The following is a 10,738-nucleotide window of genomic DNA, read 5'->3' as shown; positions in this document are numbered from 1 at the left end:
TATAAAGTTACATAACAATCACATATCAACAATGTTCTTAACAATATAGTGAAAATAATCGATTAATAATTATGATTTTTAACTTTCAAAATTTAATTAATTTTGTAACCGTGGTTCCGACAAGTTATAACTTAGTATAACATAAAATCGTTCTAAAGCCCTTTCATTTTTCTATTTTCTCAATACCTTTTTAGTAAGTTTCTCGGTAATCTTCTGATTTTACATAACATTTTTTCAAAAAAAAGCCTTAAGTTTTTCGGGAAAAAAAAACATGGTCTTTTATAGTTTTCAAACATTAAAATTTGAATTAGACATTTGATTAAAATAAACAAAACAAAAACATGTAATGTCCAATTCTTGTGTTTGAGAAGTATCATGAGACAACACACCGTACAACTAGAGACGTCATAAAGTCTCGTATGACCCCGATTCCGTAATTCTTGTGTTTGAGAAGTATCATGAGACAACACACCGTACAACTAGAGACGTCATAAAGTATCGTATGACCCCGATTCCGTATGGGGGTATTTGTTTTAAAAAAAAAACAAGACTAGAGGCAAATGATTCGGATTTTTTTTCTCGAAAAGATATTTCCATTTAAAGCATTTGTAAAAATACGCAAATTACCTTTTCATAACTTTTACTCGTATGACATTATCAAAACATCAACTAACTCTAAAATCACGAGTATTACACCACAATTACGACGACTACAAGGGTGCCCATTGTCTCACAACCATCGAATAACGAACCCAAAAATCTTTTCTCCAACACAATCACGAATTCATTCAACTCAAACTCACAACTCATCTTTCTCATCACTTCCTCCACCCATAAGTTCTTCAAGTGAAAACTCATCCTCTTCAATAATCTCCCTATCTTTCCCATCCCATGGTTCCATTTTCACAACCACAGGTGTCCCTTCTAATGGAAGGTTACCTTTCCCACCAAGTCCCGCCATTTTCACAAACTCAATAATTTGGTCCTTTTCAAATGCACTTCTAAGTGGTGCATATGCGCCTTTTTTAATGTTTAAAGCTACCAAAGCCGGATACCCGTAGCCACCAACGCCTACGTGCTTCTCAAGTTCTGCTTGTTTACCTGCCGCGGCCCATACGTAGCTGGACCGCAATTTGAGCCGTTAATATGCAATAAATAGCAACGTACTTTCATTTGGTGTGTTTGTTGGATTAAATGCAAGAAATAGCAATTTATTTTTATTCGAGTATTGTGCAAGAAACTACAACATACTTTTGTTATTTGTTTATTAAATGTAAGAAATATCAATGTATTTTTATCTGAGTAATTTGCTATGTCATTTTTACAATGTTTTATGCAGAAAAGTCTCATTAATTTAGGAAAATTTTGATAAAGTCTTAAAAAAATTTGAAGAGAAAAGTCCAGACTATTTAACTTTACACGATCATCTGTTATTTCCTTTTAAAATAAAAATAAGGACTTTTTCGTTAATTGGGCAAAATATTAAATAATCGGGACTTTTTTGTTCAAAATTTCATTTAAGGATTTTATAAAAAAATTTCCCAAAATAATACGACTTTTCTGCATAAAACCCTTATAATTTCTTTATTAAATGCAAGAAATTACAATGTACTTTTGTTATTTGTTTATTGAATGCAAGAAATAGAAATGTACTCTCATTGCTTTACCCAATTACTATAATTGAGTACATTGTTCAAAGTACAATGTACTCTTTAACCTACTTGTATTGCTGATCATTTTTTGAGTAAATTATAAATTTGGTCCTTGTTCTTTAACTAAAATCGCAAGTTCAGTCCAATACTTGAAATTGTCCTAGTGTCGGTCCTTAAGTTTGTATTTTGTTGCAGATATGGTCCCTAATGACTTTAAATTTTGGACTAAGCTTGTGATTTTGAGTAAAGTACAGGGACCATATTGGGACAATTTCAAAATTTAGATTGAAATTGAGATTTTGAGTGAAGCATAGCCACATAGGGACCAAATCTGTAATTTACTCTTATTTTTATTTGAGTAAAATGCTATAATCAGATTTTTATACCTGTAAGGACTCCTTTTGAACTTTTCAGCAACTGATAGAAGCATCTCTATATACTTATTCCTTCCCTCAGCCTTAGAGTCCAAAATATCAGGGAGGAAGGAAACAAAACAGATAGCAGCCGAACCACATTTCTCTTCCATCACATCCTAAAATGGAAAATTTATGATTTTTCCATGGGCAAAAAGGGAAATCCTGAAAAACTATAAAAAGGATTCGAAAAACTCACTGAGCTAGTCAACTCGGTCACTTCAGGAGGAGCAACATTTGTTTCTAGCTGAACAAGGGCAAATGATTCAATTGCAGATGCAGTTCTTGCTCCTTCATATGTGATTGGACTCTCTTTATCTGCACCAAATACTAATATAGTTGGGAACCCTTGTACCTTAAACCTGCTCATTAAAGACTGAAAGAAAGAAAAAAACATAATCAATTAGAAATAATAAAAAATATTGGTTTAGATAAAAAGAAAAGAAATTTAAGAATACCTTTTCGTCATCACAGTTCACATGTCCAAGCTTCACCTTTCCTTGTAAATTCTTTGCAGCCTTCTTCCATTCAGGTGCAAGCTTTTTACAGTGTCCACACCTAAATATATATATATAAAGTTATAAACTTTTTGAAATTTATCATAAGAAAGTAAAGACACAAATTGGTGTATGAATTTATGTTCAAGAGTGGAATGATTAATTACCAAGGTGCAAAGAATTCAACCACCCAAAGATCTTTACTTTTAACAACCATTTCATCAAAATTATTTGAAGTGAGTTCAACTGATAGATTTGGTTCTGATTTCTTTTCACTTGATTCAGTAGTTGTAGTTTTTCCACTTAATCTGTCTTTAAGGAGTGCCTTCACTTGTTTGAGTGCAAATTCTGCGATTGGTTTTGCTTCTCTAGCTCCTTGGTAATCAACAGGAGGTTTTCCAGGGACAAAGACTTTGATAGTTGGAAACCCTTTGATACCATATTCCTGTAGAAAGAAATGGTGAGGTGTTAGAAATTAGGGTTTGTATAAAAAGATCAAATGATGATTTAAAAAGATTTACCTGAGCAATAGTTGGGTTTGCATCAGCATCAATGGCTGCAACAGTTGCTACACCTTTTAAGACAGAAGCTGCTTTTTCCCATATTGGTGTTAAAGCTTGACAGTGGCCACACCATGGTGCAAAGAACTCGACTAGTACAACACTGTTTGAATTTACAACCTAACAACATAGAAAGATTAGGTTATTAAGCAAAACAGGATCAAAGCTCACATTTCTATCAGGGAAATATTGTTGTAGCAGCAAGGATAAATGCATTAAAGTTGGATTTCTAACTAAAGAGGAAGTTGATCATGTGAGGATGAACATAGGGAGATAAGTATAATCAAGCCCTGTTCTATAAATTGCTTGTTTTATAGGGAGATAAGTATAATCGAGCCCTGTTCTATAAATTGCTTGTTTTATAGCATTACACAAAGTAAAGAAAGGGGAATTTTTTATAGCAACTGTTATTTCTAGACAATATAGCCAAAATGCCTTCCTAAAGGTAGTAATTTGCGAAAACATTTGAATGGATGGAAATTCAATTGGAACTGAGTATCTAGCATAGCTGCCACAAACAGCTTCAATTGATTACTTCGCAAATCAACACATGAAAGATCGATATATTTTGAGATAATTTCTCACTTGTAAGTTCTCTCCATTCAGTAATATGCTTAGAATTTAGAAGTCATTTCGTAGTCTTCAAATTACTGTAAACAATTGTAGTAATTCTCGGAACAAGTTTTAACATACACAAATATATAAGAAATCTGATCTGAAGATCAATAACAAAATGAAGATAAAAAAAAAATTGGAACACATCATTTGTAACGAGAACTAATATAAAATCAGTATTATTCAAATTATCCGTAATTGAATCAACAGAATCTTAAAAATCGACATTGATTCGGTTACCTTAGACTTGAAATTAGAAGGAGTGAGCTGAAGAACAGGTGATGATGATCCGTAGAATGCATCAACGAGATTTAAATTTGAGCTAGCTGATAACAAGAAGAAAGAAATCAAGATCAACACTTTTGCCGAGCGATTCATGCTTTCTATTACACTGAGTAAACGCACAGTGGAGAAGTGACGAATGGAAAACGAGGAAGAAACCTTGCGGGCGCAGAGTAGAAAAACCCCTTCTTATGTTTGATACCGTGGACGGGGATACGTGTTTTAGCCAATGAAATTGATACACGTCATCTTGCCATGTAATTTGATGAGGAAACGAAACGTGGATGCCCAAGATTTGCTGAGTCTTTCTTAGGTCGCCTATGCAGGTGATTGGTCAGATTACATTTAAACGTAAAATCAATTTTTGTTTTTTTTAAATGCACAAATATTAATAACATATTGAGAAAAAAATTATGTTTGAATTTTTTTTTTTAAGAAACTGATATTAAATTCTTGTTTGTTCAAAGTTATTATTTATTTTTATTTTTTTAGAATGCAAACAAAATAATAATCTAACCCTTATAAATAATCTTTTGATAAAAATGACCCATTTTTTTTAAAATAACCATATTGTCCGAAATACATTGATATATTGATCCAGAGATGTTTTCGGAATTCTAGAGTACGATTCTGGACCATGGTTCTCGAATACATTTTACTTAATTTTTTTTCCTTGTAATATGTGATTCCTTTTTTAGTATAGGTTTTGATTTTTTTTTTGTGTAAAATGTGATTCTTTTTTTAATATAAATTTTGATTTATATAATGTATAAGATTTGTTTTTATAAAATATAAGTTTTGGTTTTATAAAATGTAAAATGCAATTAAATTCAACAAAAGACTAATAAATACATAAACTAAAAGGATGTGTCTTTAAGTCATATTACAAATACAATGATCATTGACCTTGTACCCTAAAAAAATTTCGCTAGTCATTTCCGATAACCCATAGCCCATGGACCGGTTTTACGTGCTATAAAAATCGATTTCCTGGTGATCAACGTCTCCAGAAACCAACACAAAACACCCTACAATCCCCTTTGTTGTCAATATGTTGCCGAACACCTGGTGCTTTTTCAAGGGTCATGTTGAAGCTCTCAAGTAGGATTGAATCATTTGGTTCGATGCCCAGGTAGTTGACTCTCACTAGCAGTCTGTGGATGCGGGCTCTCATACCTATAAACCAATCCTCATTTTCAGAATAGTAGTCGCCCTTTCAATTACTACAATATATAGTTACTAGGTTACAACCTGTGGGAACCACGGGTAACAAAGAAAAATAATATTGATGATTAAAAATGATAATAAAAATTCAAAGATTTATAAAGTTTTATTAAAGTAGTTTATTAAAAACATGATAGTAAAAAGTTATTTTGTAAATAATAATGTATATATAAATGTATATTAAACTCAAAAAAATAATTAAGATATTTATATATTTCTTATTTAATTTTTAAATTTGAGTTAACACTTTCATTTCTTAAGTATCAATTAAAAAATATAATTTAATAGAATATGTTGCATAAAGAAAATATTAACATAAGGTACAGAACTTGTACAAATTAATTGGAAAACCGTTAGTGTTATAACAGTATGTTGTGAAATAATTTAATTAATTGTAAATTTTCAACTGATTTTTTTTTTGAGAAAAATATGAAACAGGGACAATTTAAGGCAATTAATATATTAAAATAGTGACTATATATTTGTAAATTATATAAATCATATTCAATTTTAAAGTCATAAAATTTAGAAAAAAGTATTCTATACAATGCAAAAAACTAACAAACTTCACAAATTTATCAAAAAAAGGTCCATGATTGGAAGATGAAATTAACACAAAATTATTGTATATTTTATTTTGATTTCAACATTGATCGGAGTATTGAGATAACTACAAAACACACACTTAAATCTATGAATAATGATGAAAGAGAAATGAGTTTTTTTTTATGTATCTCATAATTAAATTGCATCTAGTACAATTTTTAATTGCATATGATGCATGTTTCCTTCCAATCTAAGAAAATGCATAAAATTACAACTTTTCTCATTAATACTCATTTTCTGCTAAATAAGTTCAAATATTCATCCACCTTAAATAAATTCAATAAATAAAAAGGATTGACAATTAGGAAGGATATGACAGTAATAATATCACAATAACTGGCCATGACTAAAAAGAATAAACCATCAATTCTTAAGGTACAAAAAGAGACCACATTTATGGTTTTTATTATAATATTTTCAGGAAAAAGAAGTAAAACCAAATGATAACCATGAAAATCAGTTAACATTAATCTTTTAGGAAAAAAGAAGTTACTTAGCTACATTTAGCCAAAACAAATGTACATTATATAAGAGCAAGTTCTGTAACGAATAAACTCAAACAGTTGGTGGCACAATATGATGCATTTACACATATGTGCACCAAGAGGGGTTAAAATCCAGTTCTATAAAGGATTAACAAAGGGAAAAAGAAAGTTAGGTTAACGTTACCTAGAGACTAATTACTGAAGTACGAGGGAGAAGCAGAGAAAAAGTAAGAGGGAGGGCAAGGGTGAGGGTATGATTTCATTATGGAAACACCACAAGACAATTGAATAAATAGAAACAACAAATGCTTACTTTCCAACTGAATAAAACACACTTTAATCATAAGAAATAAGCCACTACATAACTTTCCAACTTAATAAAATACTACCTCCGTCCCAAATTAATTGTCCACATTCGACTTTTCCAGTCTTTATTCTTCAACTTTGACCTTAAATAATTTTCTTTTTGATAGATAATACTTAATACAAAATATATGAATACATTGTATTTTAAATGTCTTTTCATTGTTATAAGTTTCATCAAGTAATATATAACACAAATAAAAATATTTAAGGTCAAAGTTGAAGAAAAAATACTTCAAAAGTCAAAAGTAGACAATTAATTTGGGACCTCATTGGTGACAACATTGTAAAAGCTTTTCTAAATTCTAATTCTTGTATAATCTGGGGTTACTCATTAATCAGCTACAAAATCAGAAAATAAACATCAAAATAAGCGTAAATGTAGTGAGGGTTTAAAAAAAGACATGTAAACCTACATCCAATTGAGCCTGTGTAAGCTTTGTGTAAGCTTTTTTATCGGTACAACCTTGCTATAACCTTCCATGTCTATTATCATTCTTCCACAGCTGGTAAACTTAAGATCAAGATCCATTGCCATTATCCCTGCCGTTGAACACATAAGATCAAACATCAACATATATATACTGAGAGAACAAAAAAAGACCTGAAGAGAGTAAAATATAAAAAGATATGCCAAATCAATGATATCTTTTTCGAAACAACTAACTAAATCCATACCAACAATAAGAATACTTATAAGATCAAAAATCCTTTACCACAAGTTGGATTGTCTGACGTGATCACCCAATTTTGACAAAATCTAAAAAAAATTCCAGGTCGTTTCCTGGAAATAATGGAAACAAAAACAAAGTGTAACTGATCAAATTTAATTAAAAGCAATTGAACAAACGATCATCCATCAACAATGAGTGAGAGAAAGACTTTAGGTCTGATTCTTAATTAGATTGAACCTTACGGTCAAGCATCAACAAAAAAAGAATTAATCAAAATACTAGAAACCCATAAAATACCATTCTTATAACAAAAAATTGAAATATTTACCTTGTGCATTTGGAGTTTCAGACTTTTCTAGGTACAAAAAACCCATATAACAAATGAAAACATTTTGTTTATTCTTGCAGCCCCACTTTTTTCACTATCTGTGAATTCTGCACCAGATCAAAAATATTAGTGTAAAAAGGGATTTAAAAGAAAACGAACTCAAAAAAATAAAGGATTTTAGTAAGACTACTTGAAGATGGAACTTCATGTTATGATCATAAACCCTATATTTCAGAATATCCCAATCATACCTACAATTGAATTTAAAACCTAAATCAGAAAGAGATAATGTCGAAGAAATGAAAAAACCTAAATCGGAAAGATAGAGGGTGACAGATGTGTTTGTGTGTGTGTGCGAACATAAAACAGAAAGACAAAGATCTATCTGAGGGGTGTGTGTATGTATCCCGTATCGCTTCCCAATTCTATAGTAGATAGAAAGAAACAAAGGGAGAAAGAAGACATATATATTAAGGTTTTAAACAGTCGACACTAATGTGTGTTAAGATCAAGACCATAAACGAAGTATTTACCTTTTTTGCGCAATCGTTGGCAGCAATCGGAAACAAAGATAAAGATCCTGACGCCTAATATTTTCTAGAGAGGGGGAGAGAAATTGATTTTTAAGAGAGTTTGCATTTCAAAATTTTAATTCAGATTCAGATCCAAAATAAGCTGAATTAAATATTGAATGAAGTAGGGGTATAACTGGAAATTCACTTTGATGTAAAATGGTTTATGGAAGTGCCATGTGGATAAAAGGATTCATTTATTAAGTAGGGAGATTTTGAATGTCTTCAAATTCAAAGCACACAAAAACCAATGAGCATGTAGTATATTTATTAGGATGTAAAGCTACAAAAAAGGTTAGAAATAATTAATTGGTATATAAATGCTTAGGTAATGTAATCCAAATATAATTATACCATATCACAGTCTGCCTAAGTTGGGTAAACGGATCCGCCAACCATGTCACTCTAGTCAAATGTATCAGTGTTGAAAGTTGACGGAACAACCGTTCACCGAGCATCCTCCGCTTTACACTCTAGCAACAATGAGATCCACATCATGATGTGTTGCCAATATTTTTTTTTGCAGTAAAGTAAGTATTGTTATTAGAAGCGTGGTATATAATGAACACATAACTACATTACTTACATCACATGACAACCATCCTCCATGACTATTCGCATATAATCGTGTCCAAAACTCAAATGTAGCAAAACCGGTCAAATAATTGTGACCAAACAACAACAAACCATCCCGTTCTTTACATACACTGTGTACGGTAGGTTCTAAAAGATTGTCCACGGGTGCTGGTTGTTGTCATGTAACACATTTCCTCTTCATTTGTATCTGTGGGGACTTATACCATATAGACATAACTTTTTGATGCTTAGAACGCCTAAGAGGTGTTGACGATGGTGTTTTTTATTCATCCCGTGAAATCTATTTTACATCCGACGATTGAATACATAGAGATGGCTGCTCAGAGTCATAATTCAGCAATTGTTTGGGTCTGCCTAACCCATAATCATGCTCCCATAAGTCATCGTCATTGTAGTATGTGGTACCAACATCTAGCTGTAACACTGAAACATCAGGTATTTTTCTTTCTTGGACTCAAAGTATAAATTTGTTGCAAAAATGGTCCTTACGACGTGCGCACTTGGGGCGTATGCATGGCGTAGTTCATTAAAAATAACCGAGGAATCATGTGAGTACGTCGGGCAACCTTATATTATACACATGGCGTACTAAGCTAGTGAGCAAACCCTAATTTTTAGGGTTTAAGAACTATTTAAGCATCCTTAACCCTCAAAACCCTTTTCATCTCCATCTCCCAAAAATGTCCCTTGAGAACCCTAGTTCTTTGATGTGTGATTTTGAGCTTGAAGAGTGTGTGTTCTTGTGCTTGTGAAGGAGGAAGAAGGTGGTAGATTATCTTCGAAGCTCAAGACAACTTAGATCCAAAAGTATCTCACACTCAAACATCCCTTGAAGGTATAAAGCTTGGAACTTGATGAAATTTTTCCTTAGATCTTGCTAGTTCTTAAGTTTTTATGCATTTTGGTCCCATAATCTTGGTATTCATGAGTATGGATTACTCTAAACCATAAGAGGTGTCATTTTAGACATTTTTTAGTACTAGGAACCATAAAAATGTGATCGTGGTCCCTTTCTTCCTTCTATGCAAGAGTTATGATGTTTGAATTTGTGTATTAGTTAGGGTTTTGGTTTTTGTACTCATTTTAGCCATGAAAGGTCATAAAGTTGGAAACTTTAAGACTTAGAATGAGATCTGGGATTGGATCTAAGCTTTGGAAGTAATGTCTTAACGAGTTAAGCACTTAATGAAGAAAAGTTGAATCATTCCCTGTATGCCAGGTGTACATAGAGGTACACAACGCATACTAAGTAGAGGCTCCGTATTCTAGCCAAGGACCATCTACGCCCGACATAGTGACTAAGTACACAGGGCATACTCATTCTGTGTTGACCTCCTTTAACTTTTTGAATTTTGACTTTTTGACTTTTTGACCTTGACCTTTACCAACTTTGACTTAGGGGTGTTTTGGGTAATTTGAGTAGTAATTTGAGATTAGGTCCCTATTTATTGTATAGGTGATCGGTATAGACAACAGTTATAGCGATGATTTGTTCAACTACATTTCAGACTGTGAGGTGAGTTTTCCTCACTGTACTTATGGGTCGAAGGCACCAATGTCATCCCATTGGATTATGTATCCTAGTATATTAGATGATGTTATGTTGCTTATGTGATTGACTGGTAGATCTGTATGATTACTTATACGTGTTGGTTATTGTTTGTTATTATATATGTTGACATGTTATGGTTTATTGGGTTGAGGCAGTCCTGCTTTGTGTTGAAGGCCAAAATACTCGAGGCAGTTCGGATAGACTGTAGACCCTACGAGGTGTTCCAATTAGGCTGAAGGCCTGGAGAGAAATCCAGATAGGTTGTAGGCCCTACGAGGCGGTCCAGTCAAGCCAAAGGCTCGGAGAGCGATCCGGATA

General features: G+C 32.3%; 1 protein-coding gene across 1 annotated transcript; it reads right to left on the bottom strand.

The window, feature by feature from the left end:
• Positions 1–605: 605 nt before the first annotated feature.
• Positions 606–4,187, bottom strand: LOC145137425 (protein disulfide isomerase-like 2-3). Its single transcript, XM_079071554.1, has 7 exons — positions 3,978–4,187; positions 3,084–3,242; positions 2,730–3,007; positions 2,524–2,623; positions 2,265–2,441; positions 2,039–2,184; positions 606–1,121 (listed from the first exon to the last, which is right to left on the bottom strand). The coding sequence occupies exons 1-7, from the start codon at positions 4,113–4,115 to the stop codon at positions 800–802; spliced, it is 1,320 nt and encodes a 439-aa protein (XP_078927680.1). The 5' UTR covers positions 4,116–4,187; the 3' UTR covers positions 606–799.
• Positions 4,188–10,738: the final 6,551 nt, after the last annotated feature.

The sequence above is a fragment of the Lactuca virosa genome, chromosome 9 (genome assembly GCF_052849685.1).
Source record: "Lactuca virosa cultivar CGN04683 chromosome 9, Lactuca_virosa_CGN04683_v6, whole genome shotgun sequence".
Lineage (NCBI taxonomy): Eukaryota > Viridiplantae > Streptophyta > Magnoliopsida > Asterales > Asteraceae > Lactuca > Lactuca virosa.
This window is presented reverse-complemented; position numbering and strand designations above follow the sequence as displayed.

Coding starts and splice junctions, on each gene's coding strand:
- LOC145137425 (XM_079071554.1), bottom strand. CDS start 4,115: ATGAATCGCTCGGCAAAAGTGTTGATCTTGATTTCTTTCTTCTTGTTA. Junction 3,243..3,977: donor CTTCTAATTTCAAGTCTAAG/GTAACCGAATCA, acceptor CTATGTTGTTAG/GTTGTAAATTCAAACAGTGT. Junction 1,122..2,038: donor TTCAAAAGGAGTCCTTACAG/GTATAAAAATCT, acceptor ATTGCGGTCCAG/CTACGTATGGGCCGCGGCAG.